Source organism: Protopterus annectens, chromosome 4.part1 (genome assembly GCF_019279795.1).
Source record: "Protopterus annectens isolate FY-2018-M chromosome 4.part1, PAN1.0, whole genome shotgun sequence".
NCBI lineage: Eukaryota > Metazoa > Chordata > Ceratodontiformes > Protopteridae > Protopterus > Protopterus annectens.
This window is the reverse complement of record NC_056734.1, coordinates 470,249,799-470,270,349: the sequence shown is the minus strand read 5'-3', so window position 1 is coordinate 470,270,349 and position 20,551 is coordinate 470,249,799. Positions and strand designations below refer to the sequence as shown.

The 20,551-nt window shown below is 38.4% G+C and overlaps 1 protein-coding gene across 1 annotated transcript in view; it reads left to right on the top strand.

Moving 5' to 3' along the window:
- The window catches only part of LOC122801235 (mucin-5AC-like), a 475,953-nt gene that overhangs the window by 376,189 nt on the left and 79,213 nt on the right, over nucleotides 1-20,551 (top strand). Inside the window, exon 16 of the mRNA XM_044070787.1 lies at nucleotides 15,529-15,627. Within this exon, the coding sequence (XP_043926722.1) occupies nucleotides 15,529-15,627 (99 nt within the window). The remainder of the gene's footprint in view (nucleotides 1-15,528; nucleotides 15,628-20,551) is intronic.

Below are 20,551 nucleotides of genomic sequence, written 5' to 3'. Positions count from 1 at the left end.
TGCTGTACATAGACAATATGGCACTATAGGCAGACTGAGCAAGAACTTCCACAAAGGATCAAGAAATGGAATGAAAAACTGAACGCACATGGGATGAAACTGAGTGCACATAAGACAGTTGCGATGGCACCAAATGGTGGATTTCAGAAGAAGCTGAGAACTGTGATAGAAGGGAAAATAGTGGAACAGGTTAACATCTTCAAGTATCTGGGAGAGGTGGTTGAGGAGAAGTGAAGTCTGAATGAGGAGGTTAAGGTTAGAATCAGGGGGTTGCATCTAACTGGCATAGTGTCAGATGTAGTATATGACAAAAGAATGTCAAAGGAGCTGAAAAGTGAGGTGTACAAAACAGTGGTGTGACTAGTACTACTGTATGATACAGAAACCAGGGCAGTAAAGGCAGAACAGTTCAGGAAGATAGAGGGGATGGAGATAAAGTACCTGAGATGGGTGCTAGGGTGCACACTGTAGGACAAATGAAGAAACGAGGACAAAGAGCAGAAGTCAAAGTAGATCCAATTGCAGAAAATGTCAAAGACAGCAGATTACAGTGCTTCAGGCGCATGTGCCATAAAAACGAAGACAATCTGGTGAAGAAGATTTGGGGCAGACAGGAAGAAGACAAGAAGAAACAAGGGCATCCAGCAAAGAGGAGGATGGATTGTGTGAGAGTCCTGTGACAGCTAGGCATGAGTGTTGAAGAAGGCAGGACAGTGTCATTGTACAGACAGATAAGACGATACCAGGACCTCATGTAGAAAATGGGAAAAGATGGCTGCTGCTGCTGATGGATACAGGTACTGATGGCAATATATCATATCCTTGCTTTCTTTTGATATCATATAATGTATTCCTGGGATTTCAAATGATGATACTCAGTGTAAACATGCACTCAAGCAATAGTTAGCAGCCCTTTATTTCAAGATCAACCACTGGAAAAGTTCATCTCAGCAATCATTCTTCTTATGCTGAGATGTGCCTTACCCAGCATGCACTATGGCTAGCTCTGAATGTGACTTAGTCTCAGTTACTATAGATCAGATTTAGTGTGAAATGCACTCCATGCATGTGTCTGACAAGTATTTCATCTGGACACTGGCATTATAAGGAAGAATGAGTAACACACATTTGTTCCTTGATAGTCAAATGTGAAAAAATTAAATTATTCAGAATGTCTTTCATGTACATAAGTCTACAAAGTAAAATAATATTTATCAGGAAAAAGAACTGCATATCAGAATCTATCTCCATTTCAAGAATAATTAAGCACCAAATCACGAACACATTGCATTACCAGTGATAAAATACATGTTTTAAATGTTTTCTGTTCTTATTCAAATCAGACTATAGTTAAATATGATCAAGTCTCATTTCTGAAACTAATATTAATATAACATATATGAATCTCTTTCCCAAAGTACATGAATACAAAGAAAAAACAACACACCCATTTAGAAATCATAAAACATTTCAATCAAAAGGCATATGTTTAATACGAAAGCTACACAGCATACAGCACTGGAAGTGAGTTGAATTTAATTTTATTTTGCAAGAATACAAAGTCATGCTTTACAGACATTTTACTGTGCCCTTGCAAACAAAATTAAGTGCATTGCTTAACATCTGCTAATCCTGAATAGAATGAAATGCAGCAGACATAGCAAACAGGTTGGAAGGGACAGATCAACAAAGCTGCTGTACACAGACAATGTGGCATTACAGGCCGACTCTGAGCAAGAACTTCAGCCTAAGATAGGGAAATGGAATGCAAAACTGTAAGGCACATGGGATAAAACTGAGTACAGATAAGACAGTTGTAACGGCACCAACGGCTGGATTATTCAAAATGAAATTTATGTGTTTACGTCTGCAGAATAAAATAATATATTTTTATAAAAACTGAAAAGGATAACTAATCTGGAAAATAACTTCATATCACAATCTGACACCCTTTCAAGAATAATTAAACAATAAATCACTAACACATTGCATTACCAGTGATAAAGGACATATTTTAAATATTGTTTTTGTTCTTATTCAAATCAGAATATAGTTAAATCAAGAAATCTCTATCCAAATATCAATGAATACTAAGAAGTAACAATATACCAAATAGAACTCATAAAACTTTTCAGTCACAAGGCACTTTTTAATAAGATAGCAGCACAGCATTGGAATAGAGCTGAATTTAATTTTATTTTACAATAATACAAAGTCATGCTTTACACACATTTTACTATGCCCTTGTAAAATCAGGGATATTGCTTAACAACTGCTAATCCTGAATCGAATCAAACGCAGTAGACATAGCAAAAAGGTTGGACGGGACATATCAACAAAGTTGCTGGACACAGACAATGTGGCATTACAGGCAGACTCTGAGGAAGAACTTCCATAATGGATAGAGAAATGGAGTGCAAAACTGGAGGCACATAGGGTGAAACTGAGTACAGATAAGACAGTTGCTGAGAATTCAGCTTGAAGAGAAATAGTGGAATAAGTTATCATCTTTAAGTATTTGGGAGGGGTGGTTGAGGAGAAGGGAAGTCTGAATGAGGACTTCAAAGGTAGAATTAAGGGGATTGCATCCAACTGGCACAGAGTCAGGTGTAGTATATGACAGCAGACTGTCAAAGAAGCTAGAAAGTAAGGTGTACAAAACAGTGGTGTGACCAGTACTGCTGCATGGTACAGAAGCCTGGGCAGTAAAGGTAGAGCAGTTCAAGAAGCTAGAAGTGATGGAGATGAAGTGCCTGACATGGGATGTAGGGTGCACACTGTGGGACAACTGAAGAAATGAGGACATAACAGCAAAAGCCAAAGTAGATCCAACTGCAGAAAATGACAAAGAGAACAGAATGCAGTGGTTCAGGCAGATGTGCAGAAAAACTGAAGACATTCTGGTAAACAATATTTGGGACAAACAGGAAGAAGGGCAAAAGGAAAGAAGGGTATCCCGCAAAGAAGAGGATGAATTGTGTGAGAGAAGACCTGTGACAGTCAGGCATGAGTGTTGAAGAAGGCAGGGCAGTGCCATTGTTCAGAGAGGTAAGACAGTTGATACAGCACCCAGAACTCATGTAGAAATTGGGAAAAAGGAGGCTGCTGATTATGATGGATACAGGTACTGACTGCAATATATCTGGTCTATATTAGAACATCGAAGTTTCAAAATGTTGAATGTTCTAATATTGAACCCTATTCAGTGAAAGCTGAAAACATTGAACATACAGAATAGCGAATTTTTTACTAGGGAAAAAATTTGCTGTTCCAAAACACGTATACACAACACAAGCACACCAAACAAACAGCAATCCACACACATACACCTAAAATCTTACACCTAGCCCTACACTAAACTATACACACACCACTAACTATCCACTTACCTTAACCCAAACCCTAACCGTAAGGTCCGTCACTATCGCACACTCAGCTCACCCACGCCCTAACCCTAACTCACCTACCCTGCCCTAACTCTCACGTCCACACAATCGCACACATATCTAACCCGCGCCCTAACCCTAACTACACTAACCCACACTCAATTGCACACTTACCTGAACCTGACTCTTAACTTTCCACCACAGCACTGAAAATACCAAATTAACAGAAACGGACAACCAAATTCTTTCCCTAGGAAAAAATTCGGTTTTCTGTTGCTTCGATATTTTCAGATTTCGCTGAATTGGGTTCGATATTAGAACATTCGAAGTTTTGAAACTTCGATGTTCTAATATAGACCCAATATATCACATCCTGGCTTTCATCTACATCATATAATCTATTCTTGTGATATCAAATGATAATGGCACTCAGTTAGTGTAAACATGCATTCAAATAGTAGTTAGCAGCCCTTTATATGAAGATCAATCAATGGAAAAAATTCAGCCAAGCAATCTTTCTTTTTATGCTTTGATGTGCCTTACCCAGCATGCACTATGGTTAGCTGGTGAATGTGTCTTAGTCCCAGTCACTATAGATCAGATTTGGTGTGAAGTACACCCCATGCCTGTGTTTGATAAATACATAATTTGGAAAATGGCATTATAAGGAAGAATGATTAACACACATTTGCTCCTTGAAAGCCAAATGTGAAAATTCTAAATTACTCAAAATGCCTTTCATGTACATATGTCTACATAATAAAATAATACCTTTTTTCTAAAAACTGACAAGGATAACTAATCAGGAAAAAGAACTAAATATCAGAATCTATCTCAATTTCAGTAATAATTAAGCATTAAATCACCAACACTTTGCATTACCAGTGATAAAAAAAGTTTTAATTCTTGTTTCCTGTTCTTATTCAAGTCAGAATACAGTTAAATACGATCAAGTCTCATTTTTGAAACATTTCTTATCATAATATATACGAATCTCTTTCACCATGTAAATGAATACAAAGTAATAACAACATATCTAATAAGAAATCAAAACTTTTCAACCAAAAGACACATGGTTAATAAGAAAGCCGCACAACATTGGAATTGAGTTGAATTTAATTTTATTTTACGAGAATACAAAGTCATAGTCTATAGACATTTTACTATGCCCTTACAAAATGTATATTGCTTAACATCTGCTAATCCTGAATAGAATGAAATGCAGCAGACGTAGAACCAGCTTGTCAAATATTTACAAATTGATATCACTCTTCATTTATCTTTTATATACTTAGCATCTTTCAACTTGATCACCCGCTGCTCAGCTCTCTCCCATGATTCTCATCCTCCTCCTGCCTGATACAGGAAGTGGAAACAGTAATGAGCATTTTTAACACAACAGAAGTGGCAGTACATATTACGGCCAGAGGCAGCAGTATAACATTAGATTACAGGTGCATGAGAACTTTCTCCCAATCCATACCCTTGCATACTTATGCTGTGTGAACAATGAAGTATGACTTAAGGATGGATTCATCCTCAGCTAACTGCCATTCCTCCTTAGCCCTTCCCCAACATCCAGCCTGATAATGTCTCTGAGCTCCAGCCTTAGTAAGAACTCAAGGAGAGATCTGCCATCTCAGCATACTCTTTTCCCCGGGTTAGACACATCCATCTCCCTTGCCAACTCCATCAGACTTTTGAGTCACTGATTATTTATGCGTTGCATGGGTCATATAATTTTGTTATGATTATTACATTTTTCCTACATGCAGATGGCCTTCCTAAACATTAAAAATGTAAAAAAGTTTATGACTTTCTCCAAAAAAAGTTATCTATGTTGCAAAATCTCTTAACCAGGTATACATATCACATACATTTATAAGGAAAATGGAATGAAAGAGACTCTGTAATAAAAGTAATAATAATAATAATAATAATTGTTGTGTCTTTCGGCTTTTCCCGGTTAGGGGTCGCCACAGCGGAACTCCGGTCCGCTAATGATTGGCAGTAGATTTTCACGTGCTGGCTTGCCGGGCCTAACGCACAACCTTCAATGAAGGAATGCCCATTCACGTATATCGACACACAGAAGACGCTCTAACTGAGAATCGAATGGGCAACGTCTAACTGTGAGGCGACAACGCTACCGCAGCACCAATAATAATATAAAATAATACAACCTCTTCCCATGGACTGAAGTTAGGAACAGCAAGCAAAGGAAACACATTTTTAAAACATGTTACCATTTGAGTGGGGTGGGAATCTGGGTAAACTAATATATTTATTTTATGAATAAACAGCATGTACTCAAGCCCATCAGTCGTCAGACTAAAGCCACTGACGTTAAAGAGCTCAGATTTTAAAACTTTCTGAGGTTATTATCTCCTCCCTTTTTACCTAAAGTAGTTTCCTCTCCACTCTCTGTTAGGCTGCACTAAAACAGATAGTAAGCCAAAAACGAAGTCACTAAGAATTCTCTAGACTATCTGTAATGAAACAAAGGAAGGGAAGGTTGTATGTTGCTGAAGATGGATGCACCCATCCAGATCTAATGTTATGTTAAGTATATAGCTTTTATACCTGCTATGTGGAGTTCTGTCAGCTTCAACAAAAGGACATAGTCTCAGGTTTATCCTCCTGGGTGATCACCAGCAAGGAAATATGGCCTAATTTCTGTCACCAAGAAGGGAGACCTTGACCTTGAGATCTGATCCAGCTTGTAGTCCCTGTGAAAGAATTAAGCAAAGCTCAATTAGCTGTTGCACAATTATCATCTAAGGATGCATTTCTGAAAAATTCTTCAGAGGCAGGCTTTGCACTTATTGAGAGATATTTAAGTGCATAAGGCATCTATTTATTGTATTTCTCATGTAAATATAATGCAGTTTGCTACCTATTTGAATAAATTAATTCTGAAACTTTAGAAGGCAATCTCTTATTAGAAAAGGAAACATTCAGTTTTGAGTCTTTCCTGACAGAGACAGCGATGGTTCTGTCCATTTAAAGTATTTGCTATCTGTAGACAATTGTACAATGCAACAAATATTCACCTCAGAGTAATTACAAACAGCAACAACAAAAAAGGCAGGTTAATAAACTGAAAGACGTTTGTCTCAGTGATTTCCTTATGGATAGATGGTAAGATACTTCACTCTTTCCTTGTAGAACGTTATAAGCAGAAGACTGATACATAAGGCTTACAAAACTCAGAAACTTCCACTAGATGTAATGTCCAATAGAAAAAAGAGTTTTCCCTTATGTATATTTTAAGTGCCACATGGGATGGTTCAAAAGGAGAAAGTGTCAAGTTCTTTAAAATAAAATATGTACACACGGGGAAAGGGGGTGCTCAATGGGAGGCCAGATAAGAAAAGTACATCTGAGGAAGGCTTTACAAATCTTCAAGGATATTAATCATAAGGAATTAGAACTTTGATGAAAATCAGAGATTGTAAAAGGTGCACCTTAATAAAGAAACAACATAATGATGTGTTAAGTCTGAAAAAAATGCTTATGCTTATTTAATGCTTATTCAATGCATGGGTCCATGCAAATTATCTACAGTTTGATTCCAGTTATTTTCATCAAGGGTAATATATAATTATCGACCATGGGATAAGTAAGGCCAATCTGTTGTTTTGAGCACAAAAAAAGAAACTGACTAGGCTTAAAATGATCCACAAGGTATAGCTAGCCTAGAACTTTCCTATGAACCTATAAAAATGTTATAACACTATTAGAAAAATTGTTTCTAAAAAAAAATTCACATGCAATTCATGTGGGGTGATATATATTGTGGGGTGTGGATGCAATGAGGTTAAATGGTATACAGGCCAAATCAAAAGTGTGGTCAATGTTCGAATTTTGGAACATTTGGGTGATATACATAACAAAAATTTAAGGAGTCCTGTAGGTGAACATTTTAACAATGAGCATGGGGGGAATTATGATTCTTTCATTTTTAGTATATTAGCTTTATCTAGCTCAATGGGGGGGTTGATTTGAGCCATAAATTAAATATACTGGAAAGTAAAATGATTTTGAATTATGGAACACTTTACTCTAAGGGTCTTAATTTAGAGGTCAACATTGGTTGGTGGTTGTTATTTAAAGCTATTTGGTTTAATCACTGGTGGCTGCTGTGTGTTTTTTTCATAACACTATTAGAACCAGAAATGAAATAAATCCAAGCTTTTGGAAGTAACCCATATTCAAAAATGCATCCATTTCCTTTTGTACATTATTCTTTTATGAGGTTGCTGGTCAGATAAGGGTATGGGGCTACATAGGTGGGGTATGAACAACTGATCTTTACTGGAACTAGCATAATCATGAGATTGGATGTATGAAGTAAAGGTCTGGGTAAGGCAAGCTAGACTGCTGGGTCAGGAGAGTTCTGAAGGCCCTCAGATGTAAAACATCCTCTTGTAAATAATGCTTGAGAAAAGGAAACCATGCTTGTCAAAATCAAAATGAGGTTATGAAAATTACCTTTGTCTTGTCTTTTCTAGTTTTGTGAAGGAAGTTCAGGATAAGGTGAGAAGACTAAAAGAGTAAAGGAGTCCTGCGGGACATTTCTGGGTGAAATAATCCCTGGGAGATTCCCATGAATGAGAGAAAATAAATTGTTTTATCTGGTGTAAGTCAAGGATGTAAAAAGGCTGCAACAAGCCATCCTTCAGAGAAGATCTTCCAGACTGCTGGCAGGCTGATGCAGCAGGGGTTCAGCCTCTCAGTTACACAGTTAGCTTCCTGAGGAATTCAGAAAACATCTTCGTAACATAACCCATTCTCATTTCTTCACTGCTTCCTCTCTCTCTGTTTCTTTATATTCCAGACCATGTTCACATTGTCTGTGTGGTTGGTAGTTGCATGCCAGAGAAGGAAGTATTGAAAAGCCTACAGTCTCAGTAGGATTGCCATAATCTGCAGAATATTCATGAGTCGACCAACCCCTCTCTCTCTCTGTAACAGTATGCCTTACACTGTCTGCCCTAGAACATGTTCCTGCACCCCATGGTAAAGACATCCATGGTGGCAGTTGTTGCAGGGGTAGGGACTTTGGATGGACTGCCCAGATTTAGCAATGACCACCAAGCTTTCAAGGTTAAGAGTTGCTCCAGAGCTCTTCTGTAAAGTCTGGCATGAGGAACCATATGTATAGTTGCTGCCATTAGATTCAGTGCTCTGAAGCATAATAATGCTGTGACTGTCTGAAATGGAACACTTTCAAGTATCAAGTTATGTAAGAGAAGGATCTTTTTAGGTAACACATGCTCAGCAGGATAAAATGTCCAGTCTACATCCTTTGCATGTGAGCATGTCAGAGGGCTCCATATGGGACTCTGTAGAATTAAATGTGATTCCCAAAGACTGAAGGAGTCTAAGAAGATGCTGCCATGTGGAAATCAAGCAGCTCAGTGTTCAGCCATCTATTATTCCGTTATCCAGTTAAGAAAACACCTTCATGTCTTGTGGTTTTCTGCAACAACAAAAATACATTTGATGAACACCCCTGGGGGCTGAGAGGAGTCTGAAAGGAAGTATCCATAATTGATAATCTGTGACTCCTACCCCAAAATGCAGAAACCTCCTGGGCTGCAAGGCAATTTTTATGTGGAGTTAGATATGTTAGAGGTATAAGAGTCTAACAGACAACAAAAGACTGACTCCACCATGACCATTCAGGGAATGGTTTGTTGATAGATTTATTTAGCCAGCTCTGATTAAGCATAGGCTTAGAAGACCTTTGGCTTTTTGTGAACAAAAAAAACTCCTTGATTAATAACATAATTTCTTCTGTTTTGGTTGGCTCTCTTTGATTACTTTTTTTTCAATAGGAGGTTAAGAACCTATTTTCCTAGTGCAATCTTTTGATGGGATTGGATGTCTACAAATGTTAAGGAGTGGGGCAGGAGACGGATGCTTAAGGCAATGTTACAGCTTCTGTACATCACTTGACATGATCCCCATGTCCTGTATGATGGCCGGCCATGCCTCTAAGTAGAGGAAGCAATAACTATTGATGGTTTCCATTATGGGATAGTTGGACAAGGCCTCTGGGATTAAATCAGTGTCCTCCCAAAAGAGGACTGTGGTAGTCCTGCAGCTGCCAACAAACCCTGCTTCTGGACCAATGACTATTATGAAAGTTAATATGGCCATATTGCTTCCAGACCTCTAGTTATTCTGCTATTGTTAACCACTGTTAGCTACATTAAAACCAGAGCTAAAAGGGTACTGTTATGTTTTTAGAAAAGAAACTGTGGAATTTCAGTTTTGACAACAGTGGTAAGGATCTTGCCATCTTTAACAAATTCTAGAGATGGCTGTTTAAACTAGGCCAAAAACAGCAGCCCAGTCAAAGGGAGAATTAAAAAAGGCTGTCTTTCTGTTCTTGATGAAGTTTATGTGTGACAGTGAATGTTTATGTGTGATATGCGTGTGCCTGCTGCCTTGGCTGTATTTTCTGTGGAATTCTTAGACAGACATATGATGAGGCTGGTGCGCGATGACACTGCATTTTGGGTTTCAGCTATCTATTAGGCACATCTTCCACAGAATCACTCATTTTGTCACTTAGCTCTCACTCAGATTTTTTATTGTGACCCATATTCTTTCCTACCATAAATTAAAACATGGAGATAGACCCCCCTCTAAACACCTAACAAAGACTCTCCTACCTGAAGTCAGCTTTCCTGAAACTGTTTCCACAAACAATTCGTGGAGCCCAAACCACAGTTGGATAAGGTAGAACCCCTCTAAAAACCTTACAAAGACTCTCCTACCTGAAGTCAGCTTTCCTGAAACTGTTTCCACAAACAATTCTTGGAGCCCAAACCACAATTGGATAAGGTAGATCCCCTCTAAACACCTAACAAAGACTCTCCTATCTAAAGGCAGCTTTCCTGAAACCATTTCCACAAATAATTATTGGTGCCCAAACCACAACTGGATAAGGTAGACCCCTCTAAACACCTAACAAAGACTCTCCTACCTGAAGTCAGCTTTCCTGCAACTGTTTCCACAAACAATTCTTGGAGCCCAAACCACAATTGGATAAGGTAGACCTCCCCCAAACACCTAACAAAGACTCTCCTACCTGAAGTCAGCTTTCCTGAAACTGTTTCCACAAACAATTCTTGGAGCCCAAACCACAACTGGATAAGGTAGACCCCCTCTAAACACCTAACAAAGACTCTCCTACCTGAAGTCAGCTTTCCTGAAACTGTTTCCTCAAACAATTCTTGGAGCCCAAACCACAACTGGATAAGGTTAATACCTCAAACTGTATTGTAATTGCCTATATGCTATAGTCTGCTGATCTGGGTCTAAAGGCACCTTAAATCTGTCCCTCATAGTAATCTGGCTCCCTCTATTTCGCTCCTACTTGTAATTAAACTAGTTGGTCCTAGCATTCTAAACTACAATTAATAACCTAACACTAACCCCTGAATGGTGTATTTTTACTCTGCCCTCCCACTCCCACACATAGCCGTACAGATTATTTTCTGAACCCATATCCTGAGCTAGCAAATACCAAGAGGTTAGCCATCTCTGAAACTTGGCTCAAACCCCACATCTCCAACTCTGAGATCCTGCTCCCAGGATTTCATACTCTCAGAAATAACCGATTAAATAAAAAAGGTGGCATCTCAGCCTTAGTCTACTCCAGCCTTCTTACCTTAATTCCCTCCAAATTCCAATTCCTCAATTCAAGAACACTGAACTGACTGCTGGACTACTAAAAATGAATAAACACAAAAATATCTGCATCATAGCCCTATATATCTCACCCGGTAACAATATCTCTACCCTCGAAAATATTCTCCTATGGGCGTCTACTGAAATTAACTATGAAACCTACATTCTGGGAGATGTAAATATTGACTGGAATAAAGTCAATAGCCCCTCTCCCTCCCTATCCATCAACCTCTATAAATTCACTCAAATACTCCTCTCCATCACACGACCTAACAAAATAAATCCCCCTGGATCCACTATAGACTGAATCCTAGTCTCTGATTCAAATAAAATAACCAACTCTGGCACAATTCATGACACCATTAGTGACCACCTCCCAACTTTCATTCATCGCTCAACTAGCTTTTCCCCTCACCAGCATCAATACATTCACACTCGCAACCTCAGTAGCTTCAACCCCACAATTTTCTCAAACATTCTCAAACAAATTAACTGGCAAATTCTTAACACCCTTCCTCTTGACAATGCTATAGACTTCTTCAACTCTGTCTTCCTAGACACTCTAAACTCCCTAGCCCCTCAAAGATATAAAAGGATAAAAACTAATACAGTTCCTTGGCTATCTAAAGATACAAAACAAATGATGCACCAAAGGGGCAAACTATGGAAGCTTTACCAAAACAATAAACTGCCCAATACCTTGCTCCAATACAAACAGCTCTGTAACCTTGCAAAACAACTAATTACCAAGGACAAAAAAATCTTACTATATCAAGCTTTAGTCCAATAACAATAAACCCCCAAGCAATTCTGGAAATTAATAAACTCACTCCTCAATCCAGGATCCAAGAATAATCCCTGTCCTGATCCAAGCAAATATGACCTTGAACTAGGCTCTGAATTTAACTCATTTTTCATAGAGACCATTTCTGACCTCACCAAGACTTTTCCCAACAATAACCCACTTACCCCTCACTCTTCTCCATCTAACTCCCCTAATAATCCTCCCCTTATTTTCGAGCTCAAACCTGTATCTACTACTAACTTTATAAAAATACTTCTGTCCAAACTTTAAGCTTGCTCTAATGCTCCTGACAATATTCCCTCCTTCTTCCTAAAATGTGCTGCTGATGGTATAGCTCTCCCAATCAGCATCATAATTAACAGATGTATAATGGAATCATACGTCCCCAAACTCTGGCACTCAGCTTATATTCTTCCTCTTCATAAAGGAGCCAAAAACACCAGCATCTCAAACTTCCGCCTTATTGCTCTGCTTTCACCTATCTCCAAAATACTAATAAAGTGCATCCATCTCCAACTTATGCCCTTCTTGACCCAAAACAATCTTCTCACACCTACCCAACATGGTTTCCGCCCAGGCCATAGCACTATAACCGCTCTACTCTCTTTCCTTGAAACTGTCAATCAAGCCTGAGACTCAGGACTCTTGGTTTCTACTGTCTTGCTCGATCTATCTAAAGCATTCGATACTGTTTCCCACAAACACCTTCTCTATCATCTCTCAAACCTCCATCTCTCACCAAACACTTTATCCTGGTTCTCCAGTTACCTGTCAGACAGATTGCAGGCAGTCAAATGGAAGAACTCCACCTCTTCCTTCTTACCTACCCCAAATGGTGTACCACAGGGATCCATCCTTGGGCCTATGCTCTTTAATATCTTCATCAATAACTTTCGCACTGCTTCCTGATGCCAAAATCATTCAATATGCAGATGACTCAACCTTAGTCTGCTCTGCCTCAAACCTCTCTGAATTGCTGACCAAAACCCAAACTGCTTTTTCTACAACTGAAAATTGGATGCGTCAAAACCACCTCTCTCTCAATGCAAATAAATAAAAAAATTCTACTATTCCCTCCACAAAGACATACTCCTACGACAAAAATTATTTCAAAATCCTTAGTCAAACCAACTCACCTATAGAAGTGGTTCCTTCCATTAAACTACTTGGCATTACTATTGACAAACAGCTCAAATTTGATATCCATATTCAACAAAATATTAAGAAAACCCACCAAAAGCTAGGTAAGCTGTCTAGAATAATCACTTTGTCTCCCACTCTACTAGGCATACTCTGACCACTACTTATCTACTTCCTTTGTTATTATATGGAGCCCCTCTCTTAACCAACCTGTCCTCCTCTATCACCTCCAAACTAGAAAACTGCTACAATAAAATCTCTAAATTTGCCACCACTTCCAAAACTTCTACCCATCATTGCCTTACTCTATGATCCCTAAATTGGCTTGAACTCCCAAACTACTTACACTTTCTTTAACTCACCACTGCACACAGACTTGTATTTCACCCAACAAAATGTCCATCTCTAACAAATATCCTCCCCCCTTACACCCCCAACAAAACTCTTAGATCTGAACATCAAAACCTAGTTGCTATCCACAAACCCAAATGTTCAGCTGCCAACTTCTCCTCTGTCTCACTAGGCAAAAAATGGAATTCTCTTCCTTCCTCTCTAAGCACCATACCAAACTCAGAAAACTTCAAAACCCAGCTTTTCAAGCACCTGTCCACAAAACGGAAATGTACCTGCCTTCACCCCACCTAATTATTCCAAGTATATTGTCTCCAGGGATTTCTCTCTCTGGTTCATAAGATCTCTATAATCTCCCATAGCTAATTTCCTATGAGTGTTTCTTAGCTCTCTTCATCTCTTATATCTACTTATCACACGACTCTACTTTGTAAATATTGTAAATAGCTTCCTACTTTAAAAGTGTGCATGTAAAGTGCATCCACATTTACTTAAATGTTTGTATGTAAACTGTTTTCACAACAAATACATGAGTGTTTGCTCTAATGAAACTGTATAACCCGTAAGACCACCCACAATGATTTCTGTTGATTATGCATGTCATTGAATGTACTTATTTGTAAATGTATTATATAATTTAAGTTCTACATTTTTGTATCTTTGTATTCTCAACTGTATAATGTATCTTGGAGCTGTTCTCCCCGGGCCTCTGCTGAAAATGGGTAATTTTGGCCCAGTGGACTTCCCCGGTAATCAAACTGGAAATAAATAAATAAATAAATAAGTGGATGCATTAAGGTAGTTTCCAAACCTGTTCTTGGTCCTAGATTATTTACTCATGGGATAGATAGCACGAATCTGCAATGCAGGAGCATTATTAAGAGTTGCTGCTCACCAACAGAATCTAGTTCAGGATCTCTATGAAGCAGGTTCAGTACATGTTTGACTTCAACGATAGTACATTTACTGCATGTGTTTTTTACCACCAATGTTCCATTTTGTTAAGAAGGGCAACTGAAGAATTAGGTTGGGGTAACTCAGAATGCTTCATGCCACATTCTTTGAGGAATGGTCATGAAGTCTAAGAGACATCTCTAGGTCTGCTTCATCATCTCAGGGACTTCAGTTCATCTACAAATTGCAGGAAATCCACACTTTCATAATACTGAGCTCTTACTGGAAGTCCAGTTGCCTCCTCTTTCTCTTATGCTTCATTGTGGACCTTTGATGAAATAGGTTTGATGACAATGAATAAACTTATGGCATCCCAGATACCCAGGACTGATTCTGCAAAAGGTGCCCTATTGAATGAAGAGATAGTGGATGACTAAAACACCAGACAAATAAATGCTTCCTATCAAACACAAAGTACTAGCTGGAACAGGCACTGAAGGCAGTAAAATAGGACAGTCTGCAATACTGCTAATGATATAGATGTCAGTGTTGCAGATGAGGCAAAGGTGTGGGCCATACTGTTAGAATTTAACACCTGTTGAATGATTATTTATAAGCACAAACCCCCAACAACCTGGCCCCCAAAACAAGCAGAGATACGCACTACGTGCATGTCTGATATTAAGAGTCTCAAGCCTGAAAGATGAAAGGCCACCCTTTCCAACATTATCAATGTCTGAAATAGCATCAGTGCCAAAGCCAACTATAACAACTCAATCAACCCAAAGTCTCGAGCCCAAAGACTTTCTTGAGTTGACAGGACTGGTATCATAGCTGTTAACATCAGTGGAAAGGTCAATTAAGAAGAAGTCATCCACAAAATATATAGTCATGGTATGTAACTACAACCAACATCAACATGTTTTTTTAATGTCAGTGCCAAATTTTGGTAGTTTGAACCTGGCCTCATCTTGAGAGATGCCTGAATGTGAGTCACTGAGGAGGACTTTTAGGTCTTGGCCAAAAAATATGGCAAAAAAAGAGTATTTTCTATGCATCTTAGTACCAGATGGAAAAGAGGCAAGAGACATTTTGGTGGAGATTCCACCATCTTTTCATTGACAGGAATTGATTGGCTTCTGAAAGATTTTGCAAAAGGAGAGACATGACCTCTAATTGAGAAGGTTAAGATTATGTAATGAGACACAAGTTGTCAGTTTCTAAACTACGCAAAATATTTTATAGAGACAACATCAGGACAGACATCTGTTAAAGAAACACAGAGCAGCACACCTCTTCCTGTGGAAATATCAACCACTGTTTTGAATGCTATTCCTACAACAGGTAAAAACTGCCCTTCATTATTTAGTTAGTAAATGACAACTGACACAAATTAGCATTAAACAAAAAGTGAAACCTTTTAATTATTGCACCTGCTTTTTACTATCAGAAAGAGAAACTTTTATATAGCTTTTTCTAAGAACTACTCATGTATCAATCCTCACATCAATTAGGGATCATCAGATGTACCTCTTCACTCTCTAAGAACCAGATGCTAATGTATGTTGTTCTGCTTAGTCAATTCTGCATACCTTAATCTGAGAAACAGGACACTCTGTCAGTTCTCACAAGTGCAATGCGGGACTTTCCAAGACAAAACCTTCACAAGAAACTCAGACTCACCAGACATAGACTAACTAAACATTTAAACACATTCTACTCCTGTTATAGCAATAGGACTGCCAGAAGAATCTCATACTTAAGTACATTCTACTTGTGTTATAACAATAGGACCTGCAAAGGAATCTCTTAAGTACATTCTACTCATGTTATAACAATAGGACCTGCAAAGGAATCTCTTAAGTACATTCTACACATTATAACAATAGGGCATCCAGAGGAATCTCTTACTTAAGTACATTCAACTTGTGTTATAACAATAGGACTTCCAGAGAAATCTCTTACTTAAGTACATTCAACTTGTGTTATAACAATAGGACCTGCAAAGGAATCTCTTAAGTACATTATACTCATGTTATAACAATAAGACCTGCAAAGGAATCTCTTAAGTACGTTCTACTCATGTTATAACAATAGAACCTGCAGAGGAATCTCTTACTTAAGTACATTCTATTCGTGTTATAATAATAAGACCTGCAAAGGAATCTCAAGTACATTCTGCTTGTTTTATAACAATAGGACCTGCAGAGGAATCTCTTACTTAAGTACACTTTACTCATCTTATAACAATAGGACCTGCAGAGGAATAGCAAATAGTAATTAAGTATAATTAACAACTATAAAACAAGAACAGAGCAACTTTAGCAAGTAAATGCAAAGGGAATTGAAAAAAAGTGCCAGAGCCTAGGGAGAGGCAGTGAAGAATTGAAAAAAAATATCTAAAACAGACCAATAAAAAGACTGCTCTTCATTGACAAGTTGACCAACCAACCAACACTAAAATTAAATTACTGTTCAACTGTGTTTTTTGTACATTATAAAAAGCAAAATGCTATAAAAAACAATACTTCTAATGAGCAGAGTAAGCACGTCACCTTTGAAATTTTTCAAATCATTAGTTTTTTTATAACAACATAGCATGTGGCTGATCCACTGAGTTTAGCACACCATATGTTAAGAGTTTGTAAACAATTATGGATTGAAGGGCGACTAGTAGTTTTGGAAAGTTTTACATTACAATATGATTAAATATCTATGACTTTAGTCTTGTTGTTGATTAGGAAGCACCTCCTCATACCACATACCTAACAACCTGACAAAAGGCAAACTTAGATTATATAATCTCTATGGGTTATGGAATAGGGATCTTCATATGCATTATAGAGCTTTAAAGACCTGGCAAGTTTTGCATTATCCGGAATTAAAATATAACCCAAAATTCAGACCTAACACTGACAAAAACACAGACAAGTATTTAGAGATATTACCATCACTACACTGCAGTGGTGGTGCTGAGGTAGCGTTGTTGCCTCACAGTAAGACGTTGTCCTGTTCGATTCTCAGCTAGAGCATCTTCTGTGTGGAGACATGCGTGAATGGGCGCACCTTCATTGAAGGTTGTACTCAGGGCTGGCAACTCGACATGTAAAGATCTACTGCCAATCATTAGTGGACTGGAGAACCGATGTGGTGACCCCTAACCGTGAAAAGCCGAAAGACACAATCACCATCACTATATGTGTAATGCAGTAGTGGCCAACAGTAAAGCAATGATAACTGGTGATCCAGAGACAGACAGTGTGCAACGTCTTCTTAGGGGATCATCATCATTTATCTGCACCTGACACAGTACTGTGTCACCTAACAGCAGCAGTGTTCCCCTACCAGTCCATAGAATGCAGTTGCACTGGCACCTTCAAACACACACATATATATGCATGTGCATGCACACACACACACACACACACACACACACACACACACACACACACATACGCTCAATATATTTTTCCAATTGCACCCCCCCCCCCGGTCAAGTCTAATGATTTCCAAAATACCAAAAGTAAATTTAGTAAACCCCTACAGGAGTACAGGGAAGTAAATACTGTGGGACGAAATAGCCAGGAAATTGTTATGGCTAGGCTTGTATAGGCCCTAGGGCCGATAGCCTAGTACCAGCCTATGAACCTATGAACCTCACAAACAAAAGAGTACTTATATAAAGCTTTATTCTCCTTTTGATAGTGGATCTCATATGTGTGTTCATATATTAGATGCACTGAGGGTTAGGATAAGGTAAGATGCACTACTTTACACACACACACACACACACACACACACACACACACACACACACACACACACACACACACACACACACACACACACACACACACACACACACACACACACACACACACACACACACACACACACACACACACACACACACACACACACACACATATGTATAATACACTTAAAGTAATCCAACCATTAAGTACCTATATTATAGCAATTAGGTCTAAGTAGTCAGTCTTCAAAGGGTAGACATCACACAGTTGAAAGAACACCAGTAAAATGCAATAAACCCTTTAAGCTAATAAACAAGCCATCTGTCACATATATTTACAAACTAATAAAACAATTCTTTACATCCAAATGTTAAAGCATTCCCCTTTCACACATAGGCAAACAGTACAGAATTTGCACAAGTCATTAAAATAAACATTTAAACTGATAGACAATGTTCAGTAATTACTAGCGATAAGCTAAGCAGCCTCTAACTGAACTAAAAAAAAAAATTAAGCTGTGGTGTTACTATCTCATATTCAGAAACAGAATTATTTTTTAGGAAACTTGCAGGCAATTGATCAAAATTTGAGCTTGCTCTGAAGTGTATGCTCCAACAGACAGATGCAGTAACTGAATTGCAGAATCTGTCTGAATTAAGATATCATAAGATGTCTTATAGCTGTATTGTTGCTGGGAAGGATGCCTTTACATCCCTTCTGGAGACTATGGAGCTAACTGCAAGGTTTCCTACATTAGATATCCATAACATTTCCACAAGAAAATTAGTACTAGGTGATCTGAAACCAGTTGGTTGGACACAGCCTCTAACTCCCCTACATCTAGGATGAACTTATATGGCTTCACACAACTAATCATTAGCCCTACACATTATAGCAAAACATCAAATTCCCTACTAGACTGGATCCTAATATCAGTATATAACAAATACACCACCACAGGTACAATGTCAGACTCTCCTAGTGATCATCTCTTAGTCTATACAACCAGACGTCTCACATATCAACTTAAGCAGCATGTTTATAAAACAAAACAACCTTTCCAACTCTAATCAAGAAATGGTCATTACTAACCTATCATCCATTTACTAGAACTTCCCAAAATCCTCTCCTTAGATGATGCTGTAAATGAATTCAATACAAATTCACTAAATTGCCTTGCACCTCCTTGAAGGAAGAGACTTAAAACAAATAATGTAAGTTGGCTAAACAAAAAGAGCAGAATACTAATACAGGTAAGAGAAAAAGCATGTCGAGAATGGCAAAAATGTGAAGTACCACAATATCTTGAAAACGCCAGCCTTCTTCACAATCATATTAAAAAGCAAATAAATGAAAAAACTGTACTATAATAACTTTCAGAATTACAATAAATACAACACTAAAAAATGCTGTACAGCCATTAATGAAATCTTGCATTCCAGCCAACAATTCAACACTAACCCCTATCCCAAGAACTCATCACTCAAAACCACAATGCAATTTAAGTCTTATTTCATTGCTAGTATAGCATCTTTAACCAATTCCCTTACATCTAATCCCACTCCTGCTCAACAGACATGTATCATCACATCCACTTTCACCTTCAAACCTGTCCCCACATCCTTTATAAAACTACTGTTAAACAAAATCAAACCATGTTGTACTTCAGCTTATAACCCTCCAAGCGAGCACCTTAAAATAGTAGCCAATAGCATTGTCTAACCTGTCTCTAGTACTACCTTTTTGAAATTTGAGCAGAATAACTCATGTGAAATTATGATTTTTTTAAATATATTAGTATATTGAAATGATTTGATATGATGGATAGAAGGAAGGTTGATATATTGTGTGTACAAGAGACCAGGTGGAAGGGAAGTAAGGTCACGTGTAGGAATGAAGGTCAGCCAGACTAAGATGGAATATATGTGTGTGAATGAAAGGGAGGATAGAGGAATGGTGAGGATGCAGGGAGTAGAGGTGGCGAAGGTGGATGAGTTTAAATACTTGGGATCAACAGTTCACAGTAATGGCAAGTGTGGAAGAGAGGTGAAGAAGAGAGTACAGGCAGGGTGGAGTGGGTGGACAAGAGTGTCAGGAGTGATTAGTGACAGACGAGTGCCAGTAAGAGTGAAAGGGAAGGACTATAAAAGGGTAGTGAGACCAGCTATGTTATATGGGTTGGAAACAGTGGCATTGACAAAAAGGCAGGAGTCAGAGCTAGATGTGGCAGAGTTAAAGATGTTAAGATTTGCACTGGGTATGGGTAGACAGGATTAGGAATAAGTATATTAGAGGGTCAGCCCAGGATGGACAGTTTGGAGACAAAGCCAGAGAGGCGAGATTGCTTTGGTTTGGACATGTGCTGAGGAGGGATGCTGGGTATATTGGGAAAAGGATGCTAAGGATGAAGCTGCCAGGAAAGAGGAAAAGAGGAAGGCCTAAGATTAGGGTTATGGATGTGGTTAGAGAGGACATGCAGGTGGTTGGTGTGACAGAGCAAGATGCAGAGGACA